We start from the raw sequence: 19,590 nt of genomic DNA on the forward strand, positions 1-19,590 counted from the left end.
CCAAGCCAGATCTTGTGTTGACTCCTGTTAAAGTGAGGATGGGCTTGGCTACTGTCATGTCAGTGAAGTCTTTCTCTGCTAGTACACGGAGCAGACAGATTTGGTGATACTAATACTGCTGTACACAGTTTCCCATAAGAATCAACACTCAGCAAACTTGAGGGAAGTGTTGCTTTCATGGTGCTTTTGCTTAGGGACTTAGATGCCTTACGGTTTGCTGCCTTGTGCAATTTCTAGTGTCCCCCAAAATAATATAGCACATGTCTGTAGCACAATGCATTGTTCTGTAGGGGTAAGTGAACTGATTTAATTAATAGAAATTACATGGCTTGGATTGCATGACTCTTTGCCTGGGGTAATTAGTCTTGCTGAGAATGACTGAATTGTATTACTGGCTCAGAGCCATCTGCATTAGTGCCACTGCTTCAGGTGGTGCATCTGCATCCATAGGAAGTGCAAATATCCTGCTAAAACATTTTCTTCTATCCCCAGTGGTGTTAACAGTAACAGTGCCAGACCTTGACTGATGTGGTCTGGACTAAAAAATACTGTGCCTTTCTGCAGCTGAATGCAGTCTCCATGTTCTTCAATTTCATGTTGTTGCTTTCAGTTGAGTTGGTTTTTATTTTCCTTTATGTTTTTGTGAGATTCTGTTACCGTAAGATGGAAGATAATGCAGAAATTTGATGCGTGAATTTTTATTTGTAGTATTCCAGGCCAAAAGAAACCCTTTCTGGTGGAAAAGTTAATTTTTTTCCTTGGCTTTTGAAATAAAGTACATTCTTGGTAGTATGTAACAAGTTCATTAATTTGAAACATTAACTGTAAGATAACAAATTAATGTGCATGTAATAGAATGATCTTCAAAACTTAATACAATTTTTCATTATTAAGAGGCTAATAGTGTAAGACCTCTTTATCTTCTTTGAGCAAGGCAGACAGAGCATACAGATTTTACCATCAAATTATGTTTTGCTGCGACTAGGATTCCTGGCTTGGAAACCTGATGTTAGACAAAACATTTTACATAAATATTTCATGTGTTTTACCTATTCTCTGGCATCATTCTTCTTCTAACCATTTAAGTAGAACTCACTAAACACTGACAGGCATGCAAGAGAAAAGACTTAAGTTTGAATTGATGCAAGTAAAAAATCCTGTTGCAGTTTTCTTTTTAAACATATCCTTTAAATTACCAGGGTTTTGAGTTTAATTTTCTTTATGCATACAGTTCAAGAAAAAGAATCAGAGTATGTTTGTAATTCTGGGATTTCTTCATGCCTAGTTTCCATTAAACAACTGTAAACAAGTTTCAAGTTTGCTGTATTAGGTGAAACAATTTTTTCATGTAAGCATTAAGTTTATTTCTGGTATTGATGAGATTAATCTTTTAGCTGTAACTACTCCAAAAATTTGATTTTGCTATACTATTAAGTGTCTGGTAATTTTAGCCTCAAGCACATAGGCCTTGTTGTAGGGCTGTGTGTCAAATGTTTTAAAATGGGTTTAGTATTCCACTTTCTATCATGGTGTTAACCTGTTCCTAAGGGATATATTACTGACAGCCCAGTAGTAAGGCTGTGTCAGAAGTTATTTATGGTGTGTTCAGGTTGCTTTTGCTGTAGCGTGGAGAGTATTTTTAAAAGTTTTTATCCATATTCCAGGCCCATCGAAGACTATTTCTGTCTTTTGCTTTTTTTCTTTTTCAGTTACAGATGTCTACACCTTTTGTTCCTTATATTTCTGAAAAGCTTTACTCTTTCCAGCTCCCTGTCATCTGTTCCCTAAATCGGATTTCTGCTATTTCATTATTAAGATCAGTTATGACTTTTATTATATGATCCAATGTATAGAAGTTTTGGTTGTAGGCCAGTATTACATTAAGCTAGGCTTCAGCTGGTACAGAGTAAAATCTGGGCCTGACAGCTCTTGGTTTATTCACTTCTAACAGGTCAGAGAGCTCCAGTGGGAAAGAAAAGATAGTGGACAATAAGTAAGGAATGGGAGGTGGAATGTGATGGACTGCCACAAAGTGTTTTCTGCTTGGAGATGAATTATTGTCAGGACAGCAGAAGAACTGCACCCATCATGCAGTTGATAAATTATTATGCATTTAAACTGTCTATGGACAGGGACATAAGCACAAATAGTGTTTGCATTGGTAGTACATTCAGTTTAGTGCTTGAGATTAAGCCAGTACTTCTTATTTCTTAAAATTACTGTGACTGCAGTGTTTTCCATTTGCTTTGGTAATACATCACGTGGTCTGGGGTTTTGTGATCTAGAGGTTGTATCTGGGGTTTGCAGTGTCACCTAATGCTGAAATAAAGGGACTTTGGAATTTTGAAAGAAGAACTGATTGGAAAGGAAGAATAGAAGGAGTGATGAAAAGGGAAATTGTAGAAGATGATCTTGGCAATTACACCATCCTATCGTTTTCATTAATAGGTTTAAATGTAAGGGCCATGTCTCATAGTTCTTTATTTTCCAATTTTTGTTTGTTTATTTTGCAATTAGTGAATTTAAATGTGTAACTCTAAAATCTGAAAACTGTACTAATTACTTTGAGAGGAGAAGGAGAATTTTGTACCCTCATAGAACAGTAAGGAGTTATACCAAACCTGTTTTGCTGTTAAGACATATTTGTTCCCCACCAGAAGGATGGCATTGCAACAAGGTGTGGACCTTGTTTTTGCTTTACCCATTGATCTTTTCAAGTGTTTGAACAGTAAATATTTTTGTATTTGTTAGCTAAGGTGTGCCATAAGAGTAGAGATATGATATGAGAGAGCCAGCAACACAAATAGGCTTGTATTTATGAATGTTTGTGTTCAGCCAGATACAGGGTATATACTAATTCAGAGGATTATTTTTATTTTTAATTGGTTTGAAGCAGTTATGATTGTGTAATTAGTACAGATCCTATGACATCTATGACTTTTGAGACAAAATATTTTTACTGGATAGTCATACTTATTCAATAGAACTACATAAATATAGAAAGAAGAGCCCTGGGTTTCTGTTTCCAAGTGACATACAAAAACTAGCAAGACCAAAAGATGTCTGCAAGCTCTGTCTGCCTTTGAATCTAGTAATTTTTGTGCACTGACTTAAAAAACTCCATATTAGCTTAAAAAAAAAAAGACCAGACCCAAGATGAAAAAAAAGATTAAAAGAAGTACTTTTGACTAAGAGAATGGAAGGGACACAGAGGTTAGTGGTGAGTCTCTGAGAGTTTCTCCTTTTGCAACTTGTAAATTATAAATACATTGTAGAGAGTATGAGTTAGATGGCAAGACTTTGAAAATAATTTGCATTATCTCTTACATATTACATAAACAAAGCAAAAGCTGTGTGTATATGGTCATGATGAGAAAGGCAAGTTGAATGACATAATTCCAAATAGTAAATGAATGCAGGGCTGTCAACAACACAGAGTGATGTCATCTCTAAATTTGTGGTATATTCTTACTCTGTTTCAACAGGCATTAAAGTTCAAGTAAACAGCGAAGTGCTAGGGCTCTAAAAGTGGTGACACAAATGACTAGAATGGAAAAATTTACTTCTCTAGTTCCTTTTACAGCTGGAATGATACATCTGAAACAGTATGGATCCAGTTGTCTGTTCTGCTCTGAGTGGAAGTTCTGCAAGGAAATTGCAGTTTTATATTTCTGGCTAAGTATGCATAGGCACTGTGTGAACCTCTGGTAGGACATGGCCTTTATAACTTTCTCTGGAGATTCAGAACTAAACTGCAGGTTAGTTCTCCCAGAATGAGAGTAGTGGTCTCTAAGATGATCCCGTTGGTGGTTTGAGTTCAATAGATGATCATTTGTCCATGGAAAGGTGTAGAGAAATGTCACACATATTTTTTCTAGGGATGCTGGCTGAGGGTAGCTGAGTTTTGTTTTTCTGTGGCATGGTGAAATCACTTGTTTAGTGGTCAAGGAAATGACACTGAAAAGCAGTTTCTAGTAATGATCTTTTTCTTTCTGCTGGGACTGAAGCATTTATTAGTGTGTAACCCAGCGGTTGAACAGAAGAAGAGCATGGTTCATTCAGAAATAACACTTCAATATTGTATGCCTGACAAAACAGAATGGTTTTTATTTGTTTTTGAACAAACAGATTCAGCAGTAGAGTGAGAGAGAATAGAAATGGATAAAATGGACAGGTGACTTGTGGTGACCAAGGAAAAAGCGAGCATTGGATTAGAATGATTACTAGAAAATCAAATAATGATGGTAGAAAATAATTTTCAGAAAATTCCATTGAGGATCATAGAAAGACAAGTTTCAGTAGAAGTAACTGTAAATGCATATAGATCTGAAAGTCAGCTAACAAAACCCAAAAGATGTTACTTTCACAGCCCACTGAATTGAACCAGAAAAACCAAATCGTTGCATGTTTCCAGTGTGTGGAAGCACAGTGCTGGCAGCCTAGACTACTTGTCCTCTGCAGCCACTGCTTTACAGTCACCCATTTCTAACACAGGAAGTGTTATTTTGTGTTCTCTTATAATAAACAAACTTATTGGAATTGGAAGACATTTGTTGCCAGAGTGGCAAGTTGGGCAAGTTGTGACGCGTAGGGCAAACTGAGAATAGACCCAGTGTTCAGTGTTTGATTTTGGAAAGAGTTGATTTTCCATTGCAGAGGATCTTCTGTTCAGCAGGTGGGCATATGTATTTAGCCAAACTTGAAAGCTGAAAGCTTGCTGAGAAGACAATATTAGGTTGTGAAATACTGGCTTTTTGGCAGTCAAGAAAGAGGGTACTCCTGGCTGAAGGCCTGTTCTAATGTAGTGACAAAGCAAAGACAACAACTACCATTGGAAAACAATGTATAAATACCACTGAATGCATTGCAAATATAGATTATAGGTATGAAAAATCTAAAATATTGCAAAAAAAAGTCCATGACTGACTGGAACCAGAAAGACACCTATCATGGAATAAACGTATTAATATACTGGTTTCCAGATTGTTCATAAAGATGGAGAATATGAGGACTTTTCAGTAAGTGCTCTTGTTTTCTGTTTGAAGGCAGTGAATTTGTTCTTCCATAGAGCAAGGATACCAACAACTAACAAGGATGTTACACAAAAGTGCTAAGTTCCCAGAGACATTAGTTTGTAATTCTTTACTGAATAGGGAAGGAGAAAGTCCAACTTGTGTTGTTCCAGCATTTAGAAGGAGATGGTATTTCTATTGGTATCAATGTCAAGTAGATACAAAGCTACTCTAAAAAAATAGTAGGGAAGTTGAATTCATTTGAAAGAATTCAGGGCTGTAAAGCTGAATTAATGATAGTCAAGTACCTTTTTATGGAAAATATGTGTTGTCAAACAAATTTTTGTGTTTTGCTTACTGAATTGATTAAAGAAATTGTGTAGATGTGTTATAGATTTATGTGCATAAATTTAGATGACTTAAACCTCCCTTTTTAAGTTATTTTTCCCCAAAGCAGGTATTTAAATAAGCCATATTCTCCTCACCTCAAAGCTGCTCTACATTCTTAGTAGATGATTTTGTTACTAGGGGAGCTGGAACAGAGAAATAGGGGTAACTAAACTGTAAAGCTTTGGAATTGGACCATGTCCTTGCTGGGATTGCTTTACCAATGTTGTTTCTGTTCTTGCATTCATGCAGCTGTGTCAGACAAATCTGTACTTGTGCAAATGGTGTAGGGAATTGTGCTCTACAGATAAAAACAGTTTTGTGGTTACCTGTGAATAAATGCAATTATACATGTCACAGTGGGTGATTAAGTGGGCCCTTTTTTCATGAAGATTAAGACTGTAGAGGTGCATTCATGGGGAGAAAATAAAGGACCCACAGAAGGGCTCTTGGATTTGCAGGAAAGGAAATGGCAAGAGCTAAGGACTGGAAAATGAGGCCTGGAAATTCAGAAGTATAAAATAATTGAAAAATTGGATTATATACACAATTTTGTTGTAATTCTTCAAGTAAATACTGGTTGTTCAAATCTTAAACATAATACCCAATTTTATCCTGTTCATTTCTCATTAAAGTATAGCCAGTTCTGGTTAAAAAGTCTAACCAAATAGCTGTGATAAGTAGACTGAAGGCTAATCTTTGTTCAGGCCCTGGATGGGAGCCAGTATCCCTATTGTTACTAGTTATCCCTGTAACTATTGTTACTCTTGTCTTGTATGTAACACAAAGTAATGAGAAGTGTAGAGTAAGATTTCATTCTTCACAGGAAACAGCTTTAAAAATAGGCTGTTTTTATAGGAGTAATTTTTTCTCTTTGTCACCCAACTCATGCACGTAATTTTCAAATATTGTTTAAGCATTTTATCATCTCTGCTCAGTTACTGTTTGAAACATAAAATAGTCCAGTTGTCTTATGTGTTTACCTTTCAGGCCCAACCTTCAGTTATTCACAGGCATTAAGTCTAATTACTGACTTAGTTGTCTTAAAGTTAGACCTTCCTCAGCTGAAAACCAGCAGGGTCTCATACCTTTTTTCATGTAATCTCAGGGAAAAATGTGGAAACCTAACCTCATTAAAAGAAGGAACTTCCTATTATTTTGAGAACATACTGTTTCTCTGCCAGGTTGTCTACAACTTCAAAGATTCCCCCCTTGCCCAGTTTTAGCAGATCTGATTGGCAAACTAGAGTTGCAGAAACTTTTGACTGGAAAAAAATTCAGGGCACAAGAAAAAATCAGTGACTGAATCAAAAGTTTCTCACTTTTATTCTAGTTTATTTGAACTGCTCTGGAATCTTCACTGTATGCTGTAAAACTGAGGCAAGATTTATTAGAAGCTTCTGAATATATTAACTTTTTAAAGATCTCTTTAACTTGTCTTCATGTGCACTTTTCTGTACTTCATTGCTGTTTGATGCAAGTGCAGATGAGCTATATACCTCCATTTTAATAATTTTGACTGTAAAGGTTATATGTCCACAATGTAATCTTTACCCACAGATTCTCTTCATCGAATCACAGAAGGGTTTAGTTTGGAAGGGGATCTTAAAGACCATCTGCTTCCACCCCACTGCTAAGACACCTTCCACTAGACCAGGTTGCTCAAAGCCCCATCCAACCTGGCCTTGAATACTTCCAGGGATGGAGGTTCCAGAGCTGCTCTATGCAGCCTGTTCCTGTGCCTCACCACCCTCACAGTAAAGAGTTAATTCCCAATATCTAACCTAGACTTGTCCTGCTTCAGTTTGAAGCCATTTCCCTTTGTCCTTTCACGACGTGCTCTTGTTAAAGAGCTTCTTGTCGGTCCCACTGATACTGGAAGGTGCTCTGAGGTCTCAGAGCCTTCACTTCTCCAGGCTGAACAACCCCAACTCTCAGCTGTCTTCATTGTACAGTTGCTCTACCCCTGTGATGTCTCCATGGCCATTCTGAACTTTCTCAGGTCAGCATGTTTGGGTTGTGGCCCCAGAGCTGGACACAGCAGTCCAGGTGGGGCCTCATGAGAGAGGAGTAGAGGGAGCATCACCTGCCTCTTCCTGCTGGCCAGATTCCTTTGATGCTGATGAGCTTCCTTTGCCTTTCTGGGCTTCAGGCACATTTCTGGGTCATATCTGGGTCATGTCGAGCTTCTCCTCAACCGATTTTCACGTCTTTTGTTTTGTTTGTCCTTGTTCATTGATAAGTCTCATTTACTAGCTGTTAGAGCTCTTAGCAGGAGTAATAATCTTCCTCAATTTTATTAAGGTGTTTTAAAACAGCAGTGCTCACACTCACCTTTTGTTTTGTGATGATGCATACATGGCAAATAGTGTTCCTTTATCTTTTTTTTTTGCCTTAAGTGTGTTTTCAGCCTGTTGTAAATGCAGCCTAGTACACAAATTATCACTGATTTGTAATAATTTAATTGATAATTTACATTTGTAATAATTTACTAATGTGGGAAGATGTCCTTTTCTCCTCCTTATCCCTTTTTATCTCTATTTCTGACTGGAATCTATGAAAAATATCTTGAAATAAAATTTGAAAGAAAACTGTGGTGCAGAGTAGCAATAAGTTACTGTGCTTTTTCCCCCCTACTAATTGAGTTGAAATTGAATTTAATTTGAAGTAAAATCTCACAACAGATTGTGAGAGTTCCTGGTACAGTTAAAAGTAAAACTGTGCTAATACAGCTATGTTAATAGCAGTCTGACATAGCCAGAGTGACAGATTTTACAGCAATGTTGTTTCAGCAGTGACATTGATTTGTTTATTAGCTATGTTATCAGGTTAAACTGTTACAATATATGATAGGAAGTTAGAGATCGTGTCAGGGTAACAGAAACCAAAAGTATATTTCCACAAACCCATCTTGGAAAGGAAACACGAGTGTGCTGTGTGCCAACAGCTTTGTGCTCTCAGCCTGCCTGCCTGCTTGCCTGGCTGCAGTGTCAGGAATCAGAATGTGGATATAGAAATGCTTATATGCTAAGGATACAATTCATTCAAACTATAAAAAGAATTGGTTTAATAAGTTCAGGTTGTGTACCTATCACACAACTTTCACTGTAAATCTCCCGTTTTTTCATTTCAAGTCGATTTCTTTTCATTGTGTGAGAATTTCTTTGTAAAAGAGGAAAAGAAGGTGATACAGAAATCCATAAAGTAAATACACAAAAAGATATTTCTCCCATTGTTTCAGTCTACAATAATCACTGAAGTATAATTTTAGCAAAGAATTTAAAGATGCCTAATGATATATCTCCTTCAATTTATTACTCTACAAAAATAATTAAACTGTGATAAAGAAGCAGTAGTTAAAAACATACTGTGGTAGTGAAACACACTCTAAGCACCCAGATGAACTGAAGTTATCTGACTGACTAAAGGAAAATTCAATAGCATATTTTAAAATGTATCACTGGGAGCACATGCTTAACCTTTCAGGTCTTTTCTTGTAATGCTTGTACTCTGTATGTATTTTGTATTTTATCTGTAGGAAAAGAGGTAATAGAATTGTGCATACTTTTGGTTTGGCATTTATTCTGTGTATATTTTGTTAAATCAAAAGCCTTTTCTGGAGTTGCTATTCATCTTGCTCCCCCCTCTCCTCCCAGCAATTTTGGCACAACCACATATCACACTCAATGATTCAAAGACCAGTTCTTATTTTTTTGGCTGCTACAACCTAAAAATTAAGGTTAGCATTTTTCCCACAGCAAATGTGTGTTGCCCTCTGCCTTTCTGTGGTCCTGATGGCCCTAGCTGCCTTAGAGTGCTCCCTTCTGCCCTTTTCTGCTGGACCTGTACTCCTCTTCTTCTTCACATCCTTCTTCTTCAACCCTTATTGTCTCTGAGGGATTCTGATTTTCCTGTTAGTATGTGGTTTTTTCCTTTTTTTTTTTTTTTTTTTACCTTCCCCCACCAAAACAAAACCCAAACCCTGGATTTAATTTTGCTTCTTGAATTGCACAAGTGCTCTATGAAGTAGAAAAAGGAGATGGTAATTATAGAGTCAGATTCTTCTTTCCTCTTGGTGTAAGACAAATACATTCAGTGATATAATGGCAGAATGTGTGAAGTAGGAGTGGAATTCAGCTCTTATAAGGCTGGAAAATTTTAAGACAGAAGGTGATTGTTCTTAGCTGTATGTTGGAGGTATTTTGTCTTAGCTGTATTTTGGAGGTAACAGAAGAGTAATTTAGCATATTCTAGATTTTTTAATACTGCATTGAAACTTTGCTAAAGAATGCTGTATTCTCTCCTTTCAAAAGAGTTTGATGGCAATTGGCAACTAAAACCTTTTTCGTAGGAAACAAACATAAGTCTAGAATATTCAACTGTCAAAGAAATTTGATAATTAGCACATACATCACTTTAAAAAGAAATACTGCAATATGGTATATTTAATGGTTAACACAACAGAAATTTTGTTCTTCTGTCTGGGTAAATTCTGTAGCCTTTCAAAGAATTATTTAACTTAAAATGAAAAAAATCCAACACAGGTGGGGGAGATAGGATGTTTAAGTTTATGTGTGGTGGGACATAGTGCCTGTCAGTCCAGTTCAGTGTTACTCTTACCAAACCTCCTTCATATAAATAAAAAATAGATCCTGATGTTAAACCCTTTTGTGTGTACAAATAAATAATAATTATGTATGACATACATGTGTGTATTTATGTAACAATGAAGGGAGGTGAATTGATCTGATGTGTATCCAACTGCATACATTTTTAATCTAATATATTTAGAAAGTACAGAAGTGACTGCTATTCCCTTGGCACTAATAAAGTAAACAGAACTTCCGACCATGTGTGGATTACATGCCTTGTAATCCATAAAAATTGTTGTGTACTAGAAACTAGATGTTTGTGATGTATTTACATTTCAGTTTCACAGGTTTGTGATGTACTAGTGTGTGAAGGTATGCTTCTTGAATATTCTAATAGATACTGGCACTGCACTCTGCTTATTTTGGTATTTTTAGTGGGAGATAACCTCATTTTACAATGTAAAATTGAATGGAAATGCATTTGCAGTTAAAAAACAACATAGTCAGATACCAGCTAATACTTTAGAGACAGAGAACGTGTGGAAATTGGCAGTGCTTGCTTGTGTTTCTGAGATGTGTTTGCTGGAATTAATATTTTTGGAGTCCTGTGCAATTCTGCTTGCCTTAGGCTGAGTGGTGTGAAATGTAATTGAACTAATGATTCACTGTGGTGAGATCATTTTAAAGAATGTAGTGGGCTTCTTATTGTACAATACTATGGCATAAATTTGCCCTTTTTTCTTCAGCAATGCTGCCTCTTTGCATTCTGTTTTAGTCTATCTGTCAAGCACCCACACCATCATATCACTCCTGAAATCCTCGTGTCTGTAGGATATGCAGTGTGTCTTCACAATTTACTTTTTATTTTGTCTTGTGTTAAATTTGTCATGAGGTACAGATAATGTATGGTTCTGTTTTATGATGGTTTCTGGGTGTATGTAGGATGGCACATATTCTTACTTGTGTTCCTTCCTTCTGTATGTAGAATTTTTTTCTGCAGCCCTCAAAGTGTACTCCAATGTAGTATAAGTCTCCTTTTTAAAATTTTGTTGAAGATGAAGAATAGTAAAAATGAAGCTGCTTATATTCGTAAAGGCAATCAATGAGTGTGATCGACACAGCCTTTAAAACTGGGCTTAATCTCTTTGGGCAATTCCTAGGCTGCTCTTTCTCTGCTATGAAGTGCTGCTTCATTGCATCTGATTTTCTAATGAATGAGCTTTTAACACTAAATGTGTAATTCTTGAGGTTTTATTTAATTTTAAGAAGTAAGGTTATGTTGTCAAGAAACCTTTCAAGTCTGAAAGCTTTTCTAAATGCTTTTTTCAGATAAGGACATGATGTAGACTTATTAATCTGTTCATTATCATTTCTCCTTTCCATCTTTTTAAATGAATGAGTAGTATCTTTCGTTTAAGAATGCTTTATTGGAAGATTTGTAATCACTGAAATCATGTTATGATATTAACCCTACACATCCCAGCTTCTCCTGTTTCTAGTGTTCAAAATAGAGAGGGTAGCTGGAAAAGGAAATGAAGAAGGGGTACAAAAAAGAAAAAAATAATAGTTTCTGCTTAAATATTTTGGGTGCATTTATTTTCAGAAATTATTCCCAAAAGAATTTTTAAAGTGGTAAATGTGGAGGATATGAGATTTAAAAAAAAAAAGAGATTATTGCATTTACTTCCTCTCTGCAGCCTCTCAAATAAGATGTAGGATTTCTGTTCTTCTAGGAAATCCGAGATAACTTGGATAAAAAAGTGCTTTAAATGCAGTTGAATGCAGGTATTTTTGGGCCAATTTCCACAAAAAAACCTCAGTGAAAATATGAAAGTAAGTTTGAATATATGTTACACAGTAATTTCACATCATTTCAAATCAATCAGATAATAACATTTCTAGGTAGAATTTACATGATTATAAGTGGCTACTGTTTGTGGAATATGGAGCTTCAGTATTATATTTTGAGTCTTCAGTTCTGGCAAGCTAAGGCATGAGCTCAAGTAGACTAAGTACATTGCAGGTATTTTTTTTTTAAGCCCAAAACCAGTTTTGGCAATACACATATGATTAATAATTTAGCTATGTGGTGGAGAAGAGCTTTTTGTTCCCTTAAAACTGCACCTTTTTTTATACACAACTTCAGAAAAGTGCTTTAGAAATCCTAATTTTTTATGTAATGTTTTAGTCAAACTAGCTCTCGTATTCAAGAGTGTGATCTGCTTTTTTATATAAGATAGTAGTTATTGAGAATTAGCATTTTAAATATACTGGTAGCTGATGACACTTTGATCAGTTTATGTAACAAGAGGAGTGAAATCATGCTCATTGATTTTGCAGCTTTTTGTTTTGTTTCCCCCTCCCCACCAGGGTTTCATTGAAATGAAGAAATTTTTAAGCATGGCACGGTGCAAACAACTTGACAAACTTATGTTTGGATAAATATCTTAATTCTTGCTTATAGTGCTATGGATGATGATAACTTCATAAGGCTTCTTGACACTTCAATGCAGGTTTAAGATGAAATTGAAGAAGACAATGTAGAACAAAGGCATGGGTATGCCATGGCTGCCCAGGAAATGCAGGAATACGGTAGCTGGCAGTATTGGTGATTGGTTTGTGACAAGGCAGTTGCGTGGCTAGAGCTGAACACAGTGGGGAATAACAAAGTTATCAAGGGCAGGAAAGTTACCTTTTACTTTAGCTGTGGCATTTGACAATCATATCTGTGTAGATAGATGGTATGAATGAAAAATTCCCGTGTGAAAGGTCCTTGTGTCACACTAGAGGTCGGTGTGAAAAATCTAAACCTTTGCACAGGATTGACTCGGTTGGTTGTCCTTTAGCATCAGGCAAATAATTTTCTCATCCATGCTTTTTGCCTTCATTTAGCCTTTTACTTTGTAATTAGTAATTACCCTGTCCTTTGTAATTATTCAAAGTTGTGTATTTTCCATGTAGAAATTTTAGATCTGAGATTGCATATGCAAAACTTTTTACTTTTCTTAAGAGTACTGTCAATTTTTGGACCAGTATGAATTTTTTTCCCCATATCGAAAGTTTCGGAACCATTCACTGAAGGACGTAATGTAAATGGCTTTTTCTGTGCATGGTAGTCACATGCTGGAGAAGATTGAAATAAGTGGAATATCTAAATATGAGGTCAAAATGCATCCAGGTTGTAGCTGCATAATATTCAGAATACTCTGATCAATATTGTTTATGAATTAAATTAAAAAACCATATTGTACAAAATGGTGAATTTGTGCTATAGAAAATTATTCCCAAGTGCAATTTTTGCTTAAAAATTATTTTATATTTACAGAGAAACTGAGCCATACAAATATTTTTAAAAGTTTGCACTTCTTTAAGGCTATTTATTTTCTAAAAAAAGAGGACTTGAATATTTTTGACAAATATACACATGGTGTTACGCTAACAAACAGCCATGCAACATATATCTTACATAATGAAGAAATTGAATATACAAGACCTACTCTATTTAACATATATATTGAAAATATACAGTCTCGCCAATAGTTAAAAAAGTTTTTCTTATTTGGCAGTATTTTTTTTTACAATTTGTTCAAATATTCCATTTGATGTGTTTTGGTGACTACTGAAATCTAGTCAGTGACAACCTGAGGTACTAAACATTTCTGTCTTACTTCGCTGTCTTCAAAGGTAATCTTTTTGTTCCTTTTAGGCTCTATCCATGAGTTGTGTATTACAGCGTTATTTGGCATGGGATCTGCTTCCACTATTGAAACAACTCGCTTTTTCATCTTACTTTTCAGAACTTTCTGAAACTTTTGCCTCGTGAATGCGTAAAGTAGAGGGTGAAATATAGTTGTTCCATATGCCATTACTAGAAAACATAATCTCAACTTTACCAAAAGGTCACTTGGGCCCAAACATAAGATAGTGGTGTTTAAAACAGAGATGGGTGTCCAGCAGAGAAGGAAGGTTGAGATGATCAGAAGGGACATTCTGAAGACTCTCTTTTGCCGTTCTCGCCGCTCCCGGTGCCGTTTCACAGCTCGGCGCAAAGCAATTATGACGGACACGGAAGTCCTTACTCCAAAGACGACGTTTTTTCCTGCGCTGCTGTGGGACACATCCGTAGTCTCATGCTGCGTGGTCAAAGAAATAGTTTTTTTCTTTCTATTTTTCTTCTTTTGTCCCGTTGTAAATCTTGTACCAATCCGAATATTTAGGGCCTGGAGTATTTTGGTGTATGTAATTAGCATTACTACAACAGTGAAGAAAAATATTGGGATCTGAACGAGAATGTGGTAGTACATTCCTAGTTCAGTGTGATACTCGTTTGTACTCACGCACAGAAGTGTCTTATTTTCCCAAGTGCTTGCACTTTGAAGACTGAAGAAGTTGACTTCAATGAAAGGAATCAGGAAGGAAAACAGTGAAATGATCCATATCGATGTCATTAATATCACAGCCCTTCCCATGGTCAGGATTCGATTAGCAGGTTTTACAGAGATGTCGTATCGGTCCAGTGTGATAGCGAAGACATTGATTGCAGTTGAAACGCTTGCAAAAGAGACACAAGCCTCATGGAAGCAGCAGATGAGAGCAGTGTTACTCTCCAGTGAAAGCAGAAGGATAACTATAGTTAGAGGAATACATCCCACACAAATTATTACATCAAGTACATGAAGGTTCATTGTAATTATGTTACTGACAGAATTGATTAAGTTGGATTTCATACAGTAAAGTACCAGAACGGTGAGGTTGCTGCCAAGTCCCAAAACAATTTCTAACATCAAAAATCCAGTGAGAGAAACTTGAAAGCTTAATGGATATGACAGTGGTTGGTACATGTTGGTATCGATGTCATCAATGGCATCTCGAACTGTAATGTTAGATTCGGACTGCATGTTGACTTCCAGGATGGGGGACAAACACATTCTTTTGTTGCAGCTGGTTTTTCTCCTGAAAGGTGAAATAAAATATGGAACTATTTGATTTCTTTTTTAAACACTTATTGGAGATAAATGCTGGGGAAGGAGGAGGGGGGGGGGGGGGGGGGGAAGCAATATTCTAACCAAACTCTTCATTTACAGTATATTTAGAGGTTTAATTGGCATGGACTCAAAAGCCTGAAGATGTAGAATAAAGTCTTTGCTTTTTGAAAGAAAGCAGGATTTGTTTGAAAAAAGGAAAAATAGTGAAAAGCTTCCACTTAGGGAGGCAAGCCTTTGTTTATAGTGATGTGGTTTTTCACAAAGGGCTCATTTGTTGAATAAACCATACTTTGTGCATAGCCTTTGTATTGCTTTGAGGGTCATTTTAGAAGAATGTTGTTAAGTATTAACAAATTAGTGATCGAGATCATTTTAAAAAGCTCTTGTGGAAAAAAAAGTGATAGGAACATGGAGCACTGTTGCTGATGTATCATAAAAAGGACGTTTAAATTATTTATGTCAATTTATCTACCTCTTTCTTGTAAGGTTTACGGTAGTGCTGTGGACTGAAATGTGATGTTCTGTAATTCACCAGATTTTTACAGAGTTTAAACCTTCTGTTAATTTTAATCTTCTGAGCATCTATCTGTATGATGCTTGCCACTACAAGAGCTTTATATAAGTATATATAATTTCAAATGCAAAACTTATATGGGTTTGGGAAATTGAGTTATTACACAATACTACATTTCCTTTTTCTGATTTGAATTTTTAATTGCTTCAAGAAATCTATGCCTACATGGAATGGAAGAGTATTTGATTTTATTCCAGAATATATTTAAGGGAATAATTTCAGCAAATAATATTTAAAAAGAAAATTGTCTCTTTCAGGTTTTTGATTTTGGTTTGGTTTGGTTTTTTTATTTAATACAAACTGCAATTAAACCAAGCAGATTTACATACATAGCATGTTTCTCTTAGGAATAAGTAAGGATCAGAAAGGTATTTATTTTATCTAGCAGATTTTTTATTTTTTGTTTCATCTGCTTAGTTTTACACATGCGGGTAAGTCCTAAATATAGCATCTGCATGTAATACCTGATGTTTGTATGATTTATATCGTCAGCCAGCTCTTGAGTTTGTAATTGATTGACTAAATAAAAGAGAGGTTATTCAATTTCTTGTTATGATACTGGAGGGTTTTTTTTTCTCTAGGTAGCTTTAAATTTAAGAGGGGACATATTTGGCATGAAAATAAATTTGAATGTCGACCTTTGTTCTATTCTGAATACATTAAAATGGATAGCACTAAGGTGAACAAAACTGAGCTCTTTTAAAATGAAAGTATGAATTAAGCACACTTGGGATACAGTATGCAAATGGATTTCAGCTGCAGTTCTGAAAAGCTTCAGTTGAACAATACTATTAATTGCAAATTGTATGATGAAAATTCTTGGTATTCTTCAACAGCTATTTCACATGTACCTCTTAAATAAAAAAGATGTAAATTAGAACGTATTACTCTCAGGTGTGAAATGAAACAAGAAATATTTCAAAAGCTTTGTTTCATTTCTAATTTAGGCAACCTCTATCTGTCTTACATTAACCCTCAGGGATATGATCTCCTCTTGTATGCTGTCCTGGCTGTGAATGGGTTTCAAGAAACCATTCCAAATACATTGTTGAATAAATGAAGTTCTTTTGTATTAGCAAAAGCCAGGAAGAAATCAAAAGCAGATCTGCTAAAACATATGATAGTCTCACCCTCACATTACAGCAACCGAGTTTTTGTGAAAACAGACAACCTCAGCTGTGTTAGGTCGCCATGAATAGATTAAGCATCACCTCCTGGGTGCGTTGCTGGGTTTAGGGGAGCAGAGCTGTGTGGCCAGGAGCTCGTTCCCCCAGCGCCGCGCGGGCAGCGCGGGGCACCTACCTGTTCTCTGTGCCTCAGGGGCCTGGCACAGCGTGGCAGCAGCTGGGCAGACACTGACACATGCTGTCACTGACAGATCTCTGACACGCACTGTACCCTGGAAATCAAGTGGTAGCTGAGCTCTGATTTCATTTCTTGCAGGTTTTCTTGTTTTCCTTTTTTTTGTTCCTGCAGTTCAGCAGCAAAAAGTTCTGATTAAACATGGGGACTTCTTAATTGCCTCAGATACTTCTACAGACCAGGGCATATTCTGTGTGTCTGTTCTGAGTTTCAAGCCAGCAATAACAAATAAACCTTCTTTTAAGTGATGTTAATTTCCTTCCCCTGATGCATTTTGTAGAAGCCTGTTTTTATTTTCCAGGTTTAGAGAATAGTATTTTCTGATCTCAGTTTTCAGAGTGTGTGTAGACATCCTTAGTTTATGGTTGCGTATTTCTTTCTGTGATATTCCTGCTCATTACTTTTGAGTGATGGCTTAGTGAAAGAAGTTGCTATACATCATAAAATCCAGTTCATGTGCTTTGAGAGTAACCATGGGTTACCTAATTTGGTTTATTTTGATTTAAGGAGAATACATAACATCATAAAATTGAGAGAAAAATATCCATTAGTCATTATGACAAGTAAGTTATTTAATGAGTAGTATTGAAAAAGCTTGGTTAAACCTTTATTCAGCTTGCTGATGAAGTATGCATATTCTCCTTTTGGGATTTCATGTTTCATTGTCTCTTCATGCATCAGTAGTTTCCACAATTCTGGTTTTAAATTATAAATCCCTCTTTAAGAAATGCTCACCATTTTAAGAATCAATCATTGCACTCTTCTTTTAATGAAAATCTGAGCAGATGTGTTAGTCTTCCATGTATATTGTTGAAGTGTCATGCACGTAAATGGTAATGCAAGTGTGTTCCATGTTTTGTTTTTAATTCCTTTATGTCTTAAGAATACATTTTAGGGATGCATCCTGCTGCTCGTAGGTCATACAGCTACAAAGATACCCGGTCAACTGCATTCTTCATATTGTCAGTAGTAAAACTGAATTAGTTGCTGCATGCCCTTGTGAAGGGGAGGAAAAAAAAGGTTAAAAGTAGGGCTATAATTTAAAAAAAATAAAGTAATGCAAGAATGTATTTTCTAATATCACTTATTTCATGAATAAAGGATCTCTAAAAATGGACCTTATAGATTACATAGAAAATCAGTTTGCCTGCTCTCTATTTGCTAGTAAAATCATATTCTTCTGCCAGCTTACATTAATTTAGGTTTTTTGGATAAGTTTCCTGTTCTCCAGATAGTACAGGTTACAAAAAATCCTGGCTAGAAGCACTAACTGTTGGATGCAGTGTCTGTGACTAAAGCTAGAAAACGTAGTTTTATAGCTCTGGTGAGCAGGTAGTTTATACATACAACTCTCTTGTCTTTTAATGAGAAACTGAACAGAGTTAATGAGCCTTTTAAAAAATACTCTTTTGTTTAATTTGCACACTGTTATACTTTCCTTTCTTGAAATACATGGTTAGCAAATCCATGCTTTTAATAAATGGCTTGTATGTATAGGATAATGAAAGAAATAAGTTTAAAAAAAAAACAACAAAAAAGGGGGATTTCTTGAGCAATCAGAGATTAGTCATATGAACCAACCTTCATAAAGCAATAAGTATGCACTAATTACAGACTGTCTGATCCTTCGAAGAGTAACTGAATAAATCTGAAACGTATTTAACTGCCAATATTTGGAAATACTGCTGAGGGAGGAAAAGCATATTCCCGGTTGCTCTATGTAGTTGTTTTCCCCAATACTGTATAAGCATAAACTGTACTGTCTTCATGTTGTACAAACAAAACAGGTTCTTAATATTCTATAAGACTTTCATACAGAATAACATTTTTCTATCATTATATTTTTAATGAGGAAGGGGAAATAGCATTTAAATATTTCCTGGTCTCAAATACAACAATATATTACTGCTTAATATAAGTTGAATCTGATCTCTTGCCTTTTTATTCTCCAATTTTTAATTTGATTTAATGTTGCTTATTCTGCATATCATAATAAGGAACAGGTCTTACCTCCACTAAAGATTTGGGAAATTCTCGATGCAGGTGAAGCAGTTCCAGGTTGGAGGGATTCATTTTGTTCACTTGTTAGCAGAGTAGAAGGGAAACAGGGTAATAAGCATATCTTCAAAAAATGACCTTAATGAAAATTTGTGCCTGTACTGTGCCATTGTTTCAGCATACTGCTCATGTATACAATTGCTTTAGTTCTGGTTTACAGGCTGCTGCAGTCTCCCACTCTTCCTACGGTAGAATCAATAAGCATCTGAAAATACATAATGAAAGTAATTTAACATACTGAAGGCTTCTTGTCTCCAGAGACACCACTGAGATTCAGGCTTTCTAAAAAAGAAGAGCAGTGCTTCTGAGAGGAAAGCTTGCGATGGGCAGCTTTTGCAGAATGACAGCCTACCTTGTCGCTTCTCCTCACTGCAGAGAGATGCAGTGCATTCACTAATTTTGATTGGTCAGTGATGTTGGGCTTTAATTGTGCTTCATATATGGGATTGATGCCCTCCCTCCCCCCAATTTATATAAGGATTCTTTTATAAAAGGACTAAATTTACAAATGATTTATGAATTCTGGAATATATTAAGGGTATGCCTGTTTTATTTTTACCTTTTCACTCTTTACTTTGTGTACGCTGGAAACCACATGGCACTGAGGAAAAAAAGAGGGA

At 35.9% G+C, this 19,590-nt stretch overlaps 2 protein-coding genes across 5 annotated transcripts in view; one reads left to right on the plus strand and one right to left on the minus strand.

Annotated features, from left to right (window-relative positions):
* Window positions 1-19,590, plus strand: part of COG5 (component of oligomeric golgi complex 5) — a 174,171-nt gene that overhangs the window by 15,628 nt on the left and 138,953 nt on the right. The window lies entirely within an intron of this gene.
* GPR22 (G protein-coupled receptor 22) lies at window positions 13,336-19,439 on the minus strand. Of its 4 annotated transcripts, XM_071423908.1 has the most exons (4): window positions 19,323-19,439; window positions 18,923-19,175; window positions 16,853-17,908; window positions 13,336-14,944 (listed from the first exon to the last, which is right to left on the minus strand). In XM_071423908.1, exon 4 carries the CDS (start codon window positions 14,917-14,919, stop codon window positions 13,618-13,620), a length of 1,302 nt encoding a protein of 433 aa, XP_071280009.1. In that variant the 5' UTR covers window positions 14,920-14,944; window positions 16,853-17,908; window positions 18,923-19,175; window positions 19,323-19,439; the 3' UTR covers window positions 13,336-13,617. The 4 variants fall into 4 exon arrangements, with proteins under 4 accessions (XP_071280009.1, XP_071280011.1, XP_071280008.1 ...); XM_071423910.1 differs by lacking the exon at window positions 19,323-19,439 and having other exon boundaries at window positions 16,853-17,020; window positions 18,923-19,316; XM_071423907.1 differs by lacking the exon at window positions 19,323-19,439 and having other exon boundaries at window positions 18,923-19,316.

Source organism: Agelaius tricolor, unplaced genomic scaffold (genome assembly GCF_023055355.1).
Source record: "Agelaius tricolor isolate 1412-34295 unplaced genomic scaffold, bAgeTri1.0.p SCAF_3, whole genome shotgun sequence".
NCBI lineage: Eukaryota > Metazoa > Chordata > Aves > Passeriformes > Icteridae > Agelaius > Agelaius tricolor.

Excerpts from the sequence above, each read along its gene's own strand:
- GPR22 (XM_071423908.1), bottom strand. The coding sequence starts at position 14,919 with ATGTGTTTGTCCCCCATCCTGGAAGTCAACATGCAGTCCGAATCTAAC.